A 20,766-nucleotide genomic window follows, 5' to 3' on the forward strand; every position below is an offset into this window, starting at 1 on the left:
ACATTTATATTTTTCCAAACTTTGAAAGTAATGGTAATAAATACTTATAAATTTTAAGAAGTTTATTTATAAAAAATATCATCTAATAATTTTCCTAACAGTGTTTATAAAAATTAGTTTAAAAAAAATGTAAGTGCATTTTTCGTTAAAAATTTAATTGCTTATATACCTCTAAATAATATCAAACTTTTTCATACAATGTTAAAAAATTACTTCGTAAATCTAATTTACAAATGGCGACAGATCAAATTTGGACGGATGGTTTTCTAACCATTTTCAGTCTTTGATCGTCACTGAACAAAAAGTATAATAAAATATAAACTTACACTATAAACATTAAAAAAAAACAATTGTCACTTTTGCACTGTAAAAATTGGTTACTTAACTACTAAATTAACCTAAGCTTTAAATACTTTGAGAAAAATATTAAAATAAAAAAAAATTTCATAAGGTCACTTGTAAATAATTGCAAAAAATTTCATTTACGGCCACAGTAATTCAATATTGGGTGACTGTATTTCCTGGAATAATTTGTATACCGACAGTACACATAGCCAGCAGTAAAACTGAAAAAAAATATTTAAGATTTTAGACGCGGAATGAAAATTTTAATTGAAACTTTTCTTTCAAAACTTACATTGTATCCCATCCAAAGCCAGTTAATGAGCGTCGGCAAGACAACTTGAAGCTACGGAAACAATAATTAATTATTAATCATATACAGTCGACTACCCGTTAGAAGCCTGCCCCTAAAGCCTCTTCCCCCCAATCGGAAGTAACTGAGTCCAAAACATCCCCCATTTAACGACTTTTTTGAAATTTTTACCAAGCGACCCCTTTGAAGCCTCTGTTAAAATTTTCAAAACTACAAACCGAGAATAGGGAATAAAACCGGCTTATGACGAGTAGTCGAGGATAAAACTAAACTCACGGTAGTGGAAAACCGAAATTCCAAGATAAATTTCCCCCTCGTCCCCTATACCGGGCTATACCGAGAAAAAAAAATACTTTCATTAAGAACATTTACTTCATACAAGAACATATATTCTTGATAATTTTCAAGAATATATAATTTTGTCTCAAGAATTCGTAAAATTGAAGGGAATAATTTTTATTTCATTCAAGTAAAGCTATTCTTTGTTTACTCATAATATGGTGACACGACCGATGATCCGAGGACAATTGATCCGCGACAATTAATCCGTCGATAAATAATTGTGTTTATTAATTAATTTGAAAAATTTGTGTGTGAGTATATTTTTTATGTTACACGCACACAAAATTAGTGAAAAAAGGGCGTAATTTTTCACATTTATATGTGTGAGTATATTTTATCGGCGGATCAATCGTCGCAAGGATCAATTGTCGCGGATCAATTCTCCTCGGACCAACGGTCAGGTGATCCATAATATAATATCAAATTCATATAATAACAAAAATAAATTTGATGCTCTTTCCTCAAGAAATTGATTATTAATAATAATAAAATAAATATTTTGAACGGATTTCTTGAACCAAGAAATTCTTGTTTGGAAAATAGTAAATTTTTTTTCTCAGTGTAAAGTCAAAATATATTTAAAATAAATATTGCACTTACATAAATATAATATCCTCCTAACAACCACAGCCCGAAAACTAATTGGAAGGCACAAAAAATGAACCAGGTGATGAGCCAAGGAAGTAACCATCCTCTGACACGTTCATTGATGCCGATAAAAATACACCTTGCGGAAACAATCATCACAAAAAAGTAGACGATAAAAAATCCTCCGACGGCTTGTAAAGCTGCAAACAAAAAATGTCACATTGTAAATTAATATTTTTTGTCATTGATGTCAAAGGGATGTGTCATCAATTTAAAGAAAAAATAACTTACAGAACCTTACATCTGCTTCAAAAAGTGGATTATAAAGTTGGGTGGAATCTCCTCCGTACATTTGATAACCAATGAGTGTGATCATAACAACACTCATTGCCTATAACAGTAAAAATAAATTATTATATAAATAATAATAAAAACCGAGTTTTGTTTATATATTTTTTAGATAAAATTTATAGAAACTTACCACAGTATAAAAAGCTACCGCTTTACTTCCAGTTTTTATATTATTTGTCCAAATAATGGGCGACCAACACGATTCCAAAATCGTCATTTTGACGGTTTATTTTCAAATTTAAACTAATAGTTAACAATAAACTTATTGAAAATGTGGTCAAACCCTAACCGCACCCACTCTGTCCAGTAATTCGATTACACACAATATTGTCCCCAACTTACAAACGCTAACTCTACAATTTATAGTTATTTTTTTTTATCACTATTTCCCCAGATTAGTTTACTAAATATCCACCCCAGCGCTATCGTCGATCAGCGCGGGAAATTTATACTTCAGCTGAATGTTTGAAATAATCAGATGTCGAATCGAGATTTTGACATGTAAACTAAAGATAAGATTTGGCTGAAACTATCTATCGGAGATGTAAATATTTACAACATATGACAAGCAAATTCCTAGATCTGATAAATGTCATCGAAGATAATTGAGAAAGTTTTAAATTAACTGGCAGTATCTCCGAATTTTTTCGGCTAAGGAACGTCAAAATTTGAATTTCCTACATTTCTCCTATCAAAATTAATGAATGGTAAATAAATAGTGATCTAATTAATTGATCCAGCAGATAGAGATCCTGGATCACAGTATCAATATCCGGAGTTCTGAGACCCGGGGCCTAGATGACTCTGCAGTCAATTGGAGAACCAGAGGATCGACTCTCACAATATTTGTATATATATATACATATGTAATACAATGAAGAATATATAAGTATACATATATATATATACATATTCTTGGCATCCAGAACCAGTTATCTTTCTCTCTCTCTCTTTCTCTTTTTCCCGTGGTCGTTGCAACAACGAGTTTGATTTCATTGTGTCGTTGAACAGGGACCGGTGTGTTTTAAAACCGCGAAGCTCTTCTCACGTCACTCGTTTAGCCCGTTCGTTGAATAAACAAATTAAAAAGTTAAATAATAATAACTCCCCGCGTTTTAATTTTCGCTCAGTTGTTTTTACCCAGAAACTCTTAAACAAATATCATCAACCACCTGTGTGCAACAATATTTCATTACAACTATTATCATTATTAGTATTAGTACATACCATTATCATTATTTTCAGTACCATTATCATTATTATTACTATAATTAACTTTTAAAGTTACTTGGAGTTGTTTTTTAATAATGACACCGCGACTTTTATCAGTTTAATCTCTGGTTGTTTCGGACGATGACATTATCCCCGTTTATTCAGCTCAGTGTGTCTTGTCTCTACAAGTTTAACCAGAAGTACACTCGACAACATAAAATATCATCAAAATCAGTGTCGCCTGTCTACTTTATTTGCTCAACTTAATATTTTGTGATACACGCACATACATACATCCATACACACGCATACAATGTGCCTACAACACACATTGTTTCATATTAATAAACTTAAATATTCATCGTACGAAGCCTGAATTAGCTAATGTAACCCCCTTCTACTTGTTATTCTCCTTATTCTTCTTCTTATTCTTCAACTTGTTCTTATTCTTATTCGTATTCTTATACTTCTTGATCGTGTCCGGTTAAAAAACCCGTACTGTCTGGCATATCGCCTTAACTTTGGTTTGCTTAGCTTTTATTGCAATACTTAAACACTGCGTGGTTACATTTACACGTCAGTTGTCCAGTTGACATCAGGTTGGGCCCAGGTATAGTCACTCCAACTCGACCGAAATAGTTACGACCGATTTTAAAACTCTTGACCGTTAATAATAAATATATATCATACATACATACCATTGCATACATTAGTAAGACAACTTGATACCACCGAGCTCGGCCGACTTTGTCCGCAAAACTATTCTGCATAATGTGAATTATTTAATAAAGTAACGACGTCAACAACAAATAAACATGAACAATTGGCCCGCAGTGACATCCAATCAAGACTTTATAATTGGTAACTATAAAAATCTTTAAATTTTGATCCAAACACGTGCAGTACTGCTGTTATCAAGATTAATAGTAATAAAAAGAGAATTGATAATGACAATTTATGAATAACGAGTGATAAAAACAATCGAGATTGTAAAAAGTGATACAGAGAAAAGAAAGGTACGCCAAGAAGGCGCGTTCCAATTGAATGGTAACCGCTGCATTCCCCACTTATATGTATATATACATATATACATACGATATATAACAGTCATAACTCGAACTCGGGTATCAAAAACGTGTGCGTGGTTGAAATAAGATGCGATAGTGCGTGATAGCTACGGTATGATTACTGTCTTGACGCGAATTTTATATTTTTTATTTTTCGTTACCGGCACAATACCGAGCTTGGCGATTAAAAATCATCTGTATACATTTTTGTAGGGCACTGACGGCTTAATAGCTGGTCAAGATGATCACAGTAATTAATTCATCACCCATTTTATTCGGCGTATGACCAATTATTGCTGAAAGTAAGTTATCCAATAAAAATAAAAATAATAACAACAACAAGCTCATAAATCTAGTGTAAATAAAATGACTCTTCTTACACAAAACAGCAATCACTGACATGATTGACCGCAAGATATCGTCACGCGATATCTGTTGTCCGTCTGAGCCCACACACAACTACTTAGTCTAGCGTAGTTATATATACATATACCTATATATATATATTATATATATATTAGTAGCCAGCGGTATATATAAGATCGGAGCAAAGTCATCGCATCACCAAATATTATAACTGGATACCAGCTAGTCTATTTAGAAAAAAGATGACTCACGTCAAAAAGTCTTTGAGTCTCAGCTTGATATTAATATTAATATTAAAGATTTATTGTATTATATTATTATTTATTATACATTAGGTTTTCGAGTCAGTCATTGCGCCGACACGGCTAGAGAGTAATGTGACTCTTTTGATCATATAGTCTTGTCTTGTAGTTACTTTCACCGAGGTGGCCCCACAGCTGCCCACAGCTGTGCTAATACACCACTGAGCACTCGGATAGTTGGGTAGTTGGTAACTTGCTATGTACACGGCTAATATACCTACACCTTTTAACGTGTAGGTTGACGTTGATGATCGTCCCATCCGTGCTCACGAGACACTACTGCTCCTCTGCTCATAAAAACTACCAGACAACTACCGATGCCAGTTACTTCTGTTCACTCACCGCGTCATTGTCTTGCTGCCGATTTAAATTAACTCGAAAAAAAAAACATATATATATTACCATAATTATAATCACAATTATAACACGGCCTTGAAAGACCTTGCTCACGTGGTCCCCAGCATAACTCGCGATGGTGTAACGCTAAAAAAATACGTCATTTATATATAGACACTAAAATGTTAAATGTTGTCCAACTGCCAGGTAAACGGATTCTTATCAAGTTCAATAAATCTTCAATGACAAAGTGCTTGATAGTAAAACGCCATATAATTGTTTTTACTCAGTACAAACGTCTATTTATTATCTCAATTCACGGGCTCTCTTAAATTAGTGTGAGTGTGTGTGTATTGTGTCTCTGCCACTAAGTGGATTTCACCAGAAATTTTTGGAGCGACTCCAAATTATTTTCCGTTAATCACATCTATTATTAATCATTCGGTTATATTTTAAGTCTCTAAAAAGTTTTTATAATAATTGTTAATGATTTTTATAACAAATTTTGAGACTGTGTATTTAGGCGTTTGTTTGAATCATCGGTGTTTTTTTATCTGAGACACACAATAATAAGGTATTTTGAGACGTAATATATATATATACATGTATATATGTATTTCAAGGTCTCGGGGCGGGATGTTTAAATACTTAAAACGGATTATGATTGAGGATAGATCTTTTTAACGGCTTACTTAATCTTTAGTATTATATTAATCTCAAATAATTGTTTGTTGTGTTGGTCGCAATCTTTTACACGCGCGTGGATTTGTCGCGCTTAAAAATTTTTCAAAAGGTTTAACTGAACCTCTTGATTTTTATTTTACAAATTAAAAATACCATGAGCGTATTTTGAACCAAATTTTGAGAAAAACGTCAAAATTTTGATCGACTCCGAATCAAAGGAACAGATAAATATTTGATGTATTACAGAAACCAAATTTGAAAACCGTATAAAAAAATTGAAAATTTTTGACCATCGTTTTTGAAAAATAATTGATTGTCTATAAAAATGTACTCGCGCACGCGCAGCAGATGTTATTGTTTCTACATACGAAGATTTTCTATGGGTAAAGGCTCAGACAAAATTTCTGCCCAAAATACTTTTGAATTGGACTATCACGGAACAATTCATCTCAATCAGTCAACAAATACACAAGAACAATATGCTGGAGTAGGACTTGCGTTGGGGATTTTGTGCCCAATTAAATTAACAGTAATGAGACTTAGCTGTCATAACGGGATTACTGTTGTGACATAAATATATAAATAGGGTAATGAGTCCATTAAATGTGTATATATATATGTAACAAATTGATTGAGTAGACACTTAGCAGTATAAAAAGACTTTGATGTCCATGAGCAAATAGGATGGATAAAAGTATAAGTATTTCGCAATAATAACTCCGGCGCACAGTTGAGTACAACGAATGACCAGTAAATTGCTGGCACGTGTGTTTGGATACCTCTGTCTTTTATAAACCAGTGGGATTCCAGCAGATAAATGGTTGTCTCTTCCATTCGGCCAATTAAATTGCTCGTCCACTCGCGACTCGCGGATAATATTTATTTTTAGACGCACAACACACACGCACACAAACAAATTTACCGAGCATCCGAGTTTTAAAGTCACTCATGTGTTTTTAAATTATTTTTATCACCAATAATTTTAAGCCTCTGCCCATTCATTTTTATCCAGACTCATAAATTTATTTAGATAATTTCGTCTACTTAGTTACGCGGATCTATAGTTGTTTTATTTTATTTTTCGCTAACGTTGAGTAAATTTATAAATTAAAGGTTGAAAGAAGGATGAAGAATGCCCCGCGTCGGCGGAGAAGGGGATGGTGGTGGCGAGAACGAGAGGCAGAGCGGTGGATTGGCGGGATGGTATACAGGTGGAGCAACTCGAACTATGACCGGAAATACTGGAAGTGCGTACGTCGTTTTAGGTGGTACCAAATATGCGATACGTCTTTCTCAGGTAAACAATTTAATCAACCAAACAAGCATGTTTTATACTTGTAATTTATTATATATATTCATATTTGTTTAGGAGAGAGTACCGACACCGGCAGTGTCACCAATACCGACAGACACCTCGTCCGAGAGCTGTCAGAGAAAATACTGCTGTCGCAAAAGCGACTCTCGTGAGCGTCTGACAGACACTAGTCTGCTGACGAGCATCAAAGCCCCGGCCTCGGAGAAGGTACAGCCGATCAGCGGAATCGGCGACTGCTGCTGCATCGGTCCACGTTCGCGGCTCCCTCTGCCGCGAACACTCACCGGACTATCATCAAGTCCAAGTGTATGTTCATCAGCAAGTGGAGAACGCAGTGGAGGTAACAACGCCGGCAACATCAGTACCAGTGGAGGCAGTTATAGCTCGGGCGGAAGCATCGGCAACGCTGCCGTCGATCGTGCACGAGGAGTAGTAAGAGTAGGAGGACAATCTTCGCCGCCTCCCACCAGAACAACAACCCAGTCCAACCGACTACCGTCAAACTCAAATGCTAATAATAACTGCGGGGGGCTGCAGCTAATGGGAAGCCACGGCTCCCAGTTGCAATCATCCTCGTCATCGTCGTCGTCGTCGTCGACAACTCCCGCCGCCAAACCAGCAGCTAAGGCTTACACCAACTCTGCCAACGCCGTACTGCCCACTTGTGCTTTTGCTCCGACAATTAACGCTGTCTCTGTGCCGCGACAAATTGCTCATTGGACCAAACATCATTCCTTCAAACTACAGGTACTCTTATCTGCTTACATTCTCATACATGTATTTTTTAATTACATACTCGACAACACTCTATATCTATCCATTTATTTGTTTACTCACTCGCTGAACATCATTTCGATATTTAAATTATAAATAAGTTTAAAAAAAAAATAAATAAATAAAAACAATGTCGATAGACATTAAAGGATGACAACATTCAGTGGACGTCATTGTTATTAAAAAGTATTTGTCACAGTGTTTTTAAAAGTTACTAAAATAAAAATATGTATGTTTTTTATATTTTTTTTCGGAAAAAAAGCATTTTGTTGTAAAGCTTTTAAATCACATCTATAATTAATAGTTGATGGTAAAAAATAGTGAGCCGACAATAATGCGCGTACGGTATCAACATATCCACTAGCTTAAACATTAGCGTCGCTCTCTAAACTCGCGTCTGTATTTAAGCCGAGACCAAGTGATGGCCTATTTTTATCGTCGAGAGAGAAAAGAGTAAGAGCAAGAGGATATAATATGTGTGTTTTCACGACATAGCTGTGTGCTTTCAGTGTGCTATCCCTGACTTTTGGATTACGATGATGGGCTTACCGAATAGACGATAAATATCCGTCTCAAGTGAATCACTCGTTCGAAATTTTTCTATTTCTTCCAAACACCGCAACAACATTACAAATTATATTATTTATTTATTGTTATTTACATTTATTTAAAATCCCAGGAACAAAACATACCAGCGGTGGACCGGCTGCACAGATTCAGATGGAGTGGGGGCGGAGGAGGAAATGGGAAAAAGTCCTCTTCCGGCCCCCGCACCGACAAAGCCGAGCGTCTTCGCGAGTTGACGGAGAAATTGAAAAACACAACGGCGCCAGTACCACCGCCGCGAAAACCTTCACGTCTTCATGCGTCGCCACCGCCGCCTCCACCTTCGCTACCTGGTCAACAAGTCAACCACAATAATCATCACCACCATCATCACCACTATCACCAGTACCCTCAGGTTCGTGTTGTTCTGAACCCTCTCCAACTGAAACCCTCCCGTGACCATCCAATAAAATCTAATGTTTTCGTTTTATTTTCAGTCGATAACCAATCGATCGACACCGCGAAATTACATCTACAGCGAAGACCGTCCAATCCACGATCCAGGATTCGTCGAGAGCAATAAAAATGACAGTAACGAAAGGACTTTATTAGAGAGAAGCACGAGTGTAGACGGTGATGATTACCAAGAGTGTTCGACTGTTAATCAAGTGATTGATGAAAAGCCCAGCACATGGTCATTGAGAAGCTCGTGGTCAAAGCCCTCGTCCGTCAGTGCGATTAACAAAAAAAGTGGTGATAATGACGAAGTAAGACGGCTATCGTCGGACGCGTACTACAGTGAGCCAAAACACTTAAGGCAGTACAGTGATTCTTTGGTGGTTGATAGTGCTAAGTGTAAAGATAATCTTTACGATTTTACATCAACAATAACAACGAATCCATCAGTATCTGGCGGTAGCAGCGAGAGCGAGGCCAGGGACGCAGTGACCACGTTGGAGCCTCGTACGTCTCTCCTTACTTTTCACCGAACTGGTGTGCCCTTTAGGAGCGCATCCTTCGGCCAAGTGGACTTCAATCAAGGTAACTGATACTCTTTGACTCTGACAGCTTGTGTGTGTTGCCCGAGCAGTGGGTCATTGACCCATTTATCTATTAAACATAAATAAAATTATAATTATTAATATTTTTTATTATTTATTTATTTTTACGCATATATTTATATAATATTGTATATTAAAATATTTGTCGCGCAATAGTCAGTAGCCATCGCGATGATAGATATGAAAATTCACCTCTCGACACTATCAAGTATAGACGCTTTCAAAATAACAACGTTGGCACATACGACGTGTTTGGGTGGAAACCTTGAAGCCGATGCGCCCGTCACTTTAATACATCTACTACTTACTTAACTATATATATAGACAGATATTTATTTACACTTGAATAATCTCTTTTATAAATAAAGAAAAAAAAATTATTTATTATTTTTATTATTAATAAAATTACTGATGCCCTAATCCGCGCATTGTTACAAATTATCGATTGCTAGCCTCTGTAATGGCCAGAGACAATTAAAATAATTGCATAAGCTTATTATGTATAAGAGCGTGTGTTCTCTATTAGGTAATCGTCATAGAACGCAACCAATTTCAAATGTAAATCGAGTTCAGCTGAAGGATGTAAGAGCGAGTACGTTGCCACGAAGAAGATCTGGCGCAACGAGTCCAGGAGCTGCCTCGCAAAACAGCCCGAACCCACAGAGTCCGAGGGCCTCGATAGCGAGCGTCGACAGCGCCGTCGGCTCCACCGAGGGTCTAGGGGTAAATCAGACCCTCGGCGAGGAGGTCAGACCCCGGAGCGACGGGTCCGACAGCCTGGCAACCTCCAGTGCCCTGACTAGTCCCGAACCTCCGGTGCTGGAGTGCCGAGAACCCTCGCCCGTCAATTCGGTCCAACCTGAGCTTTGTGTTGATGACAAGGAAGATAAAGCTGATACTAAAGAAATTGATGATAACGAATCTAAAGGTATTTATTATCGTTTTTTTTTTCTTTAGCTTTTGTTTGAAAAATTGTTTATCTGCAGATCGGTTAGAGTTACATCAGGTAATAATCACACCGCCGTCTGAAGAATCGCGGATGAGTCAGGCAGCCAACGAATCGGTCAAAGTGCCAAGTGAAAAGATACCTGAGGTGGTAGCGCCTACGGGTAAAGTTCGCAGAAGTCGCGGTGACACGAGTAAACGCAGAAAAGGCGTGTACATAACCCAGTGGCCGGAACCCTCAGAAAATGACAGAAACAAATTGTCTGCTCAGAGTAGCGAAGAGAAAGACGATAAAGACGATAATAGTAAAGAGGAGAAGGAAGAGAAGGATGACTTACCGGCTACCTTGAGTGATGTTTCAGACTGTGAAGGTCATGTACCTCGAAGGTAAATATATACTTGGACATTTATAAAAACAATCTATATTTAATAATAATAACAACCGATGGGTATTATTAGATACAGTAAGAGACCACTTCGCGGACCGTACGGGCAAATGTTAGAAGCTGAAATGGCAAAGCCCCGTATCGCTGATACGAGCCTGTCAGACAGTCTTGGACCAAAGAGAAAAGTATCTGCAAATCTGTCTTACAGCGCAGGAAGTAACAGCAACTCAGAGCCCCCGACTCCGTGCCACCACCGAGCGACTTCCAGTCCAAGCAAACTCGAAGGTCTCCCAGGGCCCAGCCCGGAACTGCTGGCCCAACTTCTCCGTGGGTCCTCTGAACGGGTAGCACGGGCGCCTACCACTCATCGAAACGTAAGTTTCTATGTCTTGCTTCAAGATAGTTGATAGTTTAAGTTATTTATAAAACGTTAAACATTCCGGTGGAATGTTGAGTAGTTTATAAACTACTGAATACGACGCTAGAAAATAAAATAATAAAAATAGCAGTATATTAAATATAAAATAATTTATGCCGTTCAATAAAAACAATAACACACTTATATATTTGTTTTAAATATATTTTTTTTTATTCTATTTCGTACGAGTGTGACATAAGAATCTTTGGGTGAACACTCATAGGCATCGAGATCTATAAATATCCGGGTGATACATGTCGGAGATTGTTTTGCGGTTTATGATTGTAAATCGTAAACAGACTTTGACTCGACTGTGTACAGATCTCGGAGGCAACAAACGAGTGGGCGAAAAAATAACCACATTAGCGTGGATTTTATTTAAAAATTACCGCAATCACTCGAGCGTTTAATCAAAGCGCTAACCAACGGTTTTTACGCACCAATTATATTCTGACGTACGCCTGGATAAATAGTAATTTAAAAAACAAGAAAAATAAAATATGATAATTTAACCTGTGAATAACAAAACAAATCGGCTAGAGATGAATGAATTGGCCTCTGCTAGTCGCGGATTGACGTCAGCGGATGAGTATTTAAACGTAACAACATATGAATGAATAAATGATTCTTATAATAATTCTTACTCTCTATTTAACTTACTTACTCCTTTTACGGTCCACCAAACGGACATCGGACTACTATGTTGTGCAGACTAAATAGTACTAGCCGGAAACTATATTTAACGTCATATCCGTGTTGGCTCAGGTGAGGATTTCCTGTGTCGCCCACAGGGTTTGCTGCTAGACCACCAATACAACACAACATTTTTTATTCCCTCTTACTCTTTTTCTGCTTCTTATTCTTTCTTGTAGACATACAGACTCGTTATTTTTTATTTATAGTATGCTACTAAGTATCACCTAGTTTTGCCGCGTGATTACAATTTTATTCAACAAAAAATGATATTTCTTTTCTCGGTTGCTCTTTAAAAATTTAATTCCATTTTATTGTCACTGTCTACACGGGAAAAAAACACTTCAAAAATTAGTATTTGAAATTATAACCCGGAACCCGGTTGTCAATATGGAGAATTTTAACATTCAAATAGTAAATTTTATAATACGTGTCGTCTATTTTCTAAGTATCAGTGACGATTTTTAAAGTTCACCCGAGTCGAAATATTAGACGTAAATTGAACGTTCTTAACGTTTTAAACGTAAATTGAACGTTTTTAACGTTTTGAAAGTAATTTGAAGGATTTTTTTGTATTTTGGTTCATAAAAAATTGATAATTTCATGAGTTATGATTTTAGTTTAATGATAACATCAATTAATTTATTTCAATATTTGTAATCACAATTTTCATCACCTTGATATCATAATATATGAACAGATATACATATATAGTGTTAAAGATAGAAGTATGAAACTGAAAAAAATTTTTTTTAAAAATACGAATTCTTTATTTAAGAGCCAGAAAAGCGGACGACAAAATTTTAGGGAATTGACGTGATTATAATCCAGGAGTACAAAATCGATGAAAAAAATTTTTTGATATATGCTTTTGTTTTCTTATTGGAATTATAAATGAGTTTTAGTTTTATGATAAATATGTTTTCAATTTATGATACTCCAATCTACGTTCAAAACGTTCAATTTACGTTAAAAAAGTTCAATTTACGTCCAATATTTCGACTCGGGCAAATAGTAATTTTTCTTACATAGACAATAAATTTTCATACTTATCCTGTAATTATTCACGTTTGAATCATAAATGAAAAAATTACTATTTAGAATGATGGTATAAACTGATCACTTTATCATTATATTACTTATCATTCTCAATTTATATAGTTCATTTTTTTCCGTGTACTGATATGTCAAATTAAATTAATTTCTGACACACACGCGCACATACGCGGACCTACATATAACAATAGTCAGCACAGCTTCCTAGGACCTCAAAATGCAGACATCTAATGAAAAGTCGATTTTCGAAAATCGGACCAAAATCTAAAACTTCCCTCTTTTTAAATTTTAAATTTTCAAAGTGAGAAGTTACAAAAATAAAGAAAATTAATACTAATTCCCGCAAAAGATTTACGTCAAATCTCAACAGATATAAGTTGAGTAAAACCTATAAAAAGAAATAAGATTGGACTAATTGTTATATCTCGATACAAAATTAAATACATATATACCTATATATAGAATCTTGTTTCTTGATATTACTAAAAATACTAATAATATTAATAAAAATAACAGTGCAATTGCAACTAAACAACACAAATAGATTAGAACAACAACATCGGGTTTTTTATTCGAAGATTCGGGCCGCCACTTATGTTCTTGATTGCATGTGGCGTTCGTATATGTATTAATAATGTTATATAAAAACAAATAATTAAGTAGTAATCTATTAATACAGCATTAAAAGCCATCGATTATTAATTGATAAATTTAAATATTTTAAATAATTTACCTCTGTCGAGTGATTCGCGAGTAAATTAATCCACTAAATTACTTAATAATTATTTTCAAAATTAATAACTACACCAGCATAATAATGTAAACAAGTAGAAATTAGTTTTTTATTTAATTATTTTTACGACTGTAAAAAAAAAAAAATCCACCGAATAATAAGAGATTACTCGTAGTAGCTGTCAATTTTCAAAATTTTGAAATAGGGGAGACCGGGGCACGACAGCCCCCTTAAGCCGGTAATTATTTTTTATGGCTTTTAATCTATAGGTCAACCTAATTTGGTTCAGGTGGTCCATTATGCGCCAGATTTCGCAGATCAGCTTAAAATATCTTTAAAACATCAGAGATAACAAGATTTGACCGAAAATGAAAAAAAAAAAATTTTTACCAAATTTTTTAGGGGGGCCACCGTACCCCAGGGGGCCGTGGCACCCCGGTCTTCCCTAAGTGAACCCAAGTAGCACAGATACAACTTCGAGATGTCTTTTAAAAGGATAAGACAATTTTTTTTTCAAAGTCACCTTTTTTGGTATAAATACGACATGCAAATGTTGGTTCCGGAGACAGAGAAAATTTTTGTTGCTCTTCCTGTCTTATGTCAATTAAAAAGTTATTTGGATGACTCATTTTACCACTATTTGGAATTTACTTTTTGTCGTGACTTGTGTTGAGTCTTTTGAGTAGATATTTATTCGGTGACATAAATTTCTGATCGTTTTGTCAACACATTGGTGCCTTGTCGATATGTCAAAAAGTAGCCTAAAAAATATATCTGAAGATCAGAACGTTTTTCGCGCAACGAAAATGAAAAAAATTGATGTAATTTGACTGCAGGGGTACTAGGGGGTGGCCTACAAGTTTCGGCTGACATACTAGCGCCCATGTGAAACATCGCAGAAATCTAGATCTAGTAGATTTTCTACTTTTGATTTTTATTTTTTATTTTCGTTCCGCGCGAAAAACGTTTCGATCTTCAGGTACATCCTAAAAACTGATATCTTATAGATGTCACAAAGGCAAGTGTGCTACTTGATAAATAATTAAAAATGAAATGAAATTAAAAAAATACACATTTATAGAATTTGAAAATGAGTTCGTTCCTTTTTTAAATTTTTATATTTTAAATGATTTAATTCGTTTATTTGTATTTTGAAATTTGTCTAACGTCTGGTACATTCACACTCATGGAATTTTTTGTTATAACTCTCCCCTAAATAATCTATTAATAACAAAGACAATCAAATTGCAAACACTTAAATAAGATAAGACAAAAATAAAATTACAAACCCCTTTCTGAGCTTACACACAATTACTTAGGATAATGATTGCACGTGGAGTTGTCAACCCGTGAATGCTGTGCATTCACGTGAAACACGTGCCGGAGTTGTGACGTAAATCCTCTCAATTAAGCGTACGAATTCGGGCAAAGTAATATCACTTCATATCATATCATTCCGTTCGACTGCGTGGGCCATAACAGGTTGATAGTATCTCCCGCTTATAAGATTTTTTATATCTCTGTTCATAGCTGTCGGAATTTGTGACTGTGTTTTCTTCAATCAAAGTTTTTCTACTGATAACGAATAAGCAAACCAACAAATAAATAATCTTATCATCAATTAACAATTACAAATTTATACTATACATTAAAAGCGTAATCTGAGGAGATGCCTTTACACATACTGAATGTCTTTAAAAGATTTATGTCATCATTGCTACCACTTGATTTCGTCATAAATACTTCCCTCGATAGTCGTCTGAATATTAATGACGATATCACACAAGACATTGAGCCAATCATGCGTCTAGCTTTGGTATTCATTATATTTATCATAGTGGTTATTAATTTGTGTGACTTTGCTGTAAAAAATTAGGAGTTAATTTAGAGTGAATATGGATTTTATTTGAGTCTGAACTCACTCTGTCACTCGGAGTTTCCAAGTTTTTTAAAAATCACTCCGCGTAAGGAGTAAATAGGGAGTTTTTATTCAGCGGAGTGATTTAGGAGTGATGTGGATTTTAATTAATTAAATCCGCATGCGCTTAGATCCGGAGTTTTGGTGATAAAATAAACTCCCTTTCGAAGTCAATTTCACTATGAAGGAATTAAATAAATAATAAATCGTCGCTCTGGATTTAATTTGCGTTAACTCTGAAAATTTTTGACAGTTTCATTTACTGGTCACTCGTATAATTTATTTATTTTACAATCTCATATTTATTTTCTTACAGGACACGAGAACGCACGTTGTAGTGGAGCTTTACGACACTGAAAAATCATATGTGGAGGCCTTGCAAATACTAGTCAATGTAAGTAGTTGTTACATATATATAAGTATGTCTATGTTTCGGACGATCGAAATTTTGGAGTTTATTGAAAAATCACTCAGAGTTATCAAAAGAGTTTTTATTTTACATCTTATCCAATCCAATTAGGAGTTTAAACTTCAAAATACATTTATATTTAATAGAATTCATTTTTTATGTTTAATAAATTTATAAAATATTAATATATTTCAGCAATTTGAGTGGCTAATTTTTAAAACTCTCCTCGGAATAAAGTGTACTCCGAAAAAATTAAAAATTTTTACCGTATATTTGTTAATTTATTATTATTATTTACATTAATTGTTTCAGAAATATCTGCAAACTCTAAAAAGTTCCGAAAATGCTGGACTTGTTGACTCAGCGACTGTCGATGAAATATTTTACCAGGTAATTTTATTTATTTATTTATTAATTATTTAATTACTTAACTAACAAATTTATTAATCTATTTACAGGTGCCAGCAATTCTCAGTCATCATGAAATTTTTTTACAGCAACTTAGAAAACGATTAGACACTTGGGAAGTTAGTCAAACAATCGGTGATATTTTTCTTGATGTCGTAAGTAAATTTCGGTTTTTTTTTTAATTACGATAATTAGTTTTGTTATTATCATTATCATTAATACTATTAATACGTCTTCAGTTTACAAAGCCAGCGGTCTTAGAAACTTACACATTGTTCCTCGACAATTGGAAATCCGCGAAGAAAGCTATCAAAGCGACTTGTCAATCTAAGCCGGCATTTGCACGATTTCTCGAGACAATGGAGCGCGAGCACAAGGGAAAACTTGGACTGGATCAGTTACTTATAAAGCCAGTACAGAAAATACCGAGGTATGAGCTGCTTATTCAGAGACTATTGAAACACACAGACACGTCCCATCCAGATTATGAGCTATTAATTGCCGCTCAGAAGGAGGTCCACGAGTTGGTCGTTAAGATTAACTGTACCGAGCGCGAGTCTCTCGAGTGGGAACAGCAGCAAACCACCTTGAGAGAGGTCCAATCCCTGGTCGAAGGTCTCGCGGGAATTGTTACCAATGATAGGTACTATAAATATAAATATAAACATCAATATTCATTATTTTTTACGAATTTTTTTAATCCCAATGTTTTATTTCAGAGCGTTCATTCGTCATGACTTGGTCACGATCGCTTCCAATCAAGGAACACGGAAGGAAAGAGCACTTTTTTTATTTTCTGATCTTTTGGTTATCACTAGTATTAAACGTAGGAGTGGGACCATCAGAAAACCATTGACGTAAGCAGATTTTACATATCGCGTGCCAAATGTCAAAAGGGCGTATAGTTTTTTTTTTGGTGCCAATCGATTTGTAAACATGTTCTAAGCTTAAAAATGTTTTCAAAAGTTTTTTTTCTGCAGGTCTTTACATCTCGAGCGATTCTAAAAAGAATGGCAAAAAAAAAATTTTTTATACGCCCTTTTGGCATTTGGCACGTGTTATATATATTTGTTTATTTGTAGTCATATATTAATTAAAGAAATTTTAATTATTTAGGAGCTCATGTCCAAATAGTTTAGTTGGACTTCTTGAAGCTAACAAATACAAGTTACTTATGAGAATTCCTTTAGATGATTTAGAAGTAATGAAAGGTAATTAATAATGATAATTAATGAGTAATTAGCGATTCGTGATTGTTAATTATTTTCTTATAATAAGTATTAAAATTTTTTTTGCTTCAGCCAAAGACGAAAATTTACGAAAAATGGCTCGTGAAGTAGATCATTTACGCGAAGACTGTGCGACTCTGAGTCAACTGCAAGAGCTTGCCGCCACTCTGCACGGAACCAAACATCAGTTGGAAGATCTCATAAAAGAAATGCTGGGCCAAACTCAGCGTCAACTCGCGGACCGCAATACCGCGCACTCCCAACTAGCCTGTCTGGAATTCACTCTAAACACTCAGTCAGGAATGGAGAACATTTCGATAATATTTACGAAACCGGACAAACGTGCCAGCTGGGAAGAAAGCTTCAATGAGGCCAAGCAGAAGCTCGCCCTCTCCTCAGACAGAAGGCCGTGTCCAGAATTCGTTGGACCCTTGCCGATTCGTAAAACGCGAGCGGGATTACAGTTTACGTGCGCCGCGCCCACGATCACTACCGGTCAAGGTTCCTCGGACGTTTGGGTATGCAACAGTGATGGATATGTTGGACAGGTGTGTGTGCTGAGCTTGAGTCCGGAACCTCCTCAAGTTACTTCCTGCAACGGTGTCTGCAATGCTCGGATACTTTGTGTCGCCGGTATTCCTGCTAAATTGTCTGGTTCTGTCACAAGTACGATTAAATCAAACAGCAAAAACAATAATAACAATAATAATAATAATAATAATAATAACAACAACAACAACAACAACAACAATATTAATAATAATAATAATAATAGCATGGATGATGATAGTTCACTAACGGGAAGTAAAAGTGGAATAAGTATTTCGATCCAAGACACCGATGCCAGTGGCAGAAACATTGAATTGGACAGCAGTTCAAGTTCTGATGACTCAGACTCGGACGAAATAACTCGAACAATTGAAACAGCTGCGGGATCAATGTACAGCGACTTATCGAGCATCGATGGGGCTGACGAGGACACCAACCAGCCGACAATGTGGCTGGGTACTGAAGACGGCTGCATCCACGTTTACAATTGCAGTGACAACATTAGAATAAAGAAGAACAAAATAAAAATCCAGCATGGAAGCAGCGTCCACTCGATTATCTACTTGGACAACAAAGTATTCGTCGCACTGTCCAACGGAGACATCGTCGTGTACAGTCGCGACCAAAACGGGTGGAACACCCTGGACCCGCTTACTGTGTCGGTCGGCACCGCCGAGTCCCCGGTCACCAAAATGGTCCCAGTTTCGGTGAACAACAAGCTGTGGTGTAGCTGCCATAATACTGTTAAGATAATAAACATTGTGACTTTGGAGATAGAGCACACTTTCAATGTCGGTGGCGATAATGCGCGGCCAGTGTCTTGTATCGCCGCGTCAGGTTCTTTGGGTGTGTGGATTTCTCTCCATAACAGCGCAGTACTTAAATTGTATCATGCAACCTCGTATGAGTGTCTGTCGGACATAAATATTGCGCCTGCTGTTACCAAAATGCTTGCCAGTAAGTATTAAATTCTTGAAAATTTTTTAAATTTCAAAAAAAGATAATTATGACAAAAAAACGGAAATTCAAAAAAAGTGGGGTTGGTTTTTCGCAAATATTTCTGTAAATATTGAGTTTTTTGAAAAATTACAAGATACCTTTTTTGTAGCGCTTCAAATTTCCTACAAAAAACATATCTTATAATTTTTCAAAAAACTCAATAGTTATCAAGATATTTTGGGTTTAAAATTAACAGTGATGTTCGAACCCCGTAGGGATTAAAAAAATATATAATTTAGTAACTAGAAATTTATTTTAACGAAAATATTAAACTTGTTGCAGGTTGCGATGACATAATAAGACAGCATAAAGCAGCTTGCTTACGTGTTACTGCTCTTCTAGCGTGCAATGATCTCTTATGGATAGGAACAAGTGCTGGTGTTCTTTTGACCGTACTCATTCCGCACATAAAAGCATCGACACAGAGATTACCCCAAGCTCCATCAGTTACCGGTAATTTAAATAATTAATTCCATCCATCCACTGATCCATTAATTACTTCCACGGCCTCAATAACAATGAAAATTTTCTAGGAATACCTCACGGCCATACAGGACACGTTCGTTTCCTCACATGCGTAGAAGCGCCATCGCCCACCAAAGTCGACACCCACTCAAAAATAAATCGTTACTCATTGAAAATCGGTAAGACCCAGCAGACAAACAGCATAATCCGCACAAAGCTGCTGGTTATTTCAGGCGGCGACGGGTACGAGGACTTCCGCGGTCCTCAAGCATCCGCAGAACTTCAGGCAGGTCGTGAAGACTCAACCAATCATTTATTACTATGGAAGGTCTGATAACCTCAAGGAAAAAAGCTCAATGATGAGCTCTGGGAATTTAAATAACAAATTTTTCGTCGTCAGTTAATGCGACCGCGGGATCGCATAACTGGGAAAGTTTATGCTCGATCGGCAAGCGGGATCGAGCGAGGAAGCGCTGGGGTTTTTTTAAAACCATCTTACGGCAATATATTTAATTAAAGTAAAGTCCAAGAATGTTAACGTAAGTGCAGTAATCACTTATAAATAAATATTTAACAGTTTAATTACTGGATTTAAATTTTATAAATCGGCTGACCAATAAGCGGTAGAAAATATTTGTTTTTTAAATTTAACCAGCCAAAATGCTTGCCAATATAATACGAATCTCAAATTTATATTTTTTAAAAATAATTTAAAGCGTGATATTGTAAAAAATTATATGTGCATTGGCAGTATTTTTAATCATTTTTATTATTATTATTTTAATTTGAAAAAATAAAAACGTACATTATAATTATAAATTATAAACAAATACATATAATAATAATTATCATACAATTCACGTACGGTTGTTAAATTAATAAAAATAAATAATCGGACACAAAAACGATATATAGATTATTTACGTGTATCATTTACGTTATTAACTTTATTTATTAAT

At 35.5% G+C, this 20,766-nt stretch overlaps 2 protein-coding genes across 6 annotated transcripts; one reads left to right on the forward strand and one right to left on the reverse strand.

The window, feature by feature from the left end:
- Window positions 1-7: 7 nt before the first annotated feature.
- LOC130663006 (uncharacterized) lies at window positions 8-2,480 on the reverse strand. The gene is made up of 5 exons (XM_057462025.1): window positions 2,067-2,480; window positions 1,877-1,976; window positions 1,598-1,785; window positions 638-688; window positions 8-566 (listed from the first exon to the last, which is right to left on the reverse strand). Exons 1-5 carry the CDS (start codon window positions 2,151-2,153, stop codon window positions 483-485), a joined length of 510 nt encoding a protein of 169 aa, XP_057318008.1. The 5' UTR covers window positions 2,154-2,480; the 3' UTR covers window positions 8-482.
- A 451-nt stretch (window positions 2,481-2,931) lies between these two features.
- Window positions 2,932-20,721, forward strand: LOC130662996 (uncharacterized). Of its 5 annotated transcripts, XM_057462008.1 has the most exons (18): window positions 2,932-4,009; window positions 4,429-4,517; window positions 7,017-7,200; window positions 7,273-7,965; window positions 8,672-8,953; window positions 9,036-9,579; window positions 10,126-10,527; window positions 10,586-10,931; window positions 11,004-11,304; window positions 16,065-16,142; window positions 16,470-16,547; window positions 16,616-16,720; window positions 16,805-17,208; window positions 17,285-17,422; window positions 17,682-17,776; window positions 17,867-19,300; window positions 19,619-19,795; window positions 19,876-20,721. In XM_057462008.1, exons 3-18 carry the CDS (start codon window positions 7,036-7,038, stop codon window positions 20,139-20,141), a joined length of 5,508 nt encoding a protein of 1,835 aa, XP_057317991.1. In that variant the 5' UTR covers window positions 2,932-4,009; window positions 4,429-4,517; window positions 7,017-7,035; the 3' UTR covers window positions 20,142-20,721. The 5 variants fall into 5 exon arrangements, with proteins under 5 accessions (XP_057317991.1, XP_057317990.1, XP_057317994.1 ...); XM_057462007.1 differs by lacking the exon at window positions 4,429-4,517; XM_057462011.1 differs by lacking the exon at window positions 4,429-4,517 and having other exon boundaries at window positions 19,622-19,795.
- The last annotated feature ends 45 nt before the right edge of the window (window positions 20,722-20,766 follow it).

Source organism: Microplitis mediator, chromosome 2, assembly GCF_029852145.1.
Source record: "Microplitis mediator isolate UGA2020A chromosome 2, iyMicMedi2.1, whole genome shotgun sequence".
In the NCBI taxonomy this organism is placed as follows: domain Eukaryota; kingdom Metazoa; phylum Arthropoda; class Insecta; order Hymenoptera; family Braconidae; genus Microplitis; species Microplitis mediator.

Excerpts from the sequence above, each read along its gene's own strand:
- LOC130663006 (XM_057462025.1), bottom strand. The coding sequence starts at position 2,153 with ATGACGATTTTGGAATCGTGTTGGTCGCCCATTATTTGGACAAATAAT. Across the intron at positions 1,786-1,876 it reads TGAAGCAGATGTAAGGTTCT|CTTTACAAGCCGTCGGAGGA; the intron begins GTAAGTTATTTT and ends TTTTGTTTGCAG. Across the intron at positions 567-637 it reads GGCTTTGGATGGGATACAAT|TTTTACTGCTGGCTATGTGT; the intron begins GTAAGTTTTGAA and ends ATTTTTTTTCAG.
- LOC130662996 (XM_057462008.1), top strand. The coding sequence starts at position 7,036 with ATGCCCCGCGTCGGCGGAGAAGGGGATGGTGGTGGCGAGAACGAGAGG. Across the intron at positions 7,966-8,671 it reads ATCATTCCTTCAAACTACAG|GAACAAAACATACCAGCGGT; the intron begins GTACTCTTATCT and ends TTAAAATCCCAG. Across the intron at positions 19,796-19,875 it reads CCAAGCTCCATCAGTTACCG|GAATACCTCACGGCCATACA; the intron begins GTAATTTAAATA and ends AAAATTTTCTAG.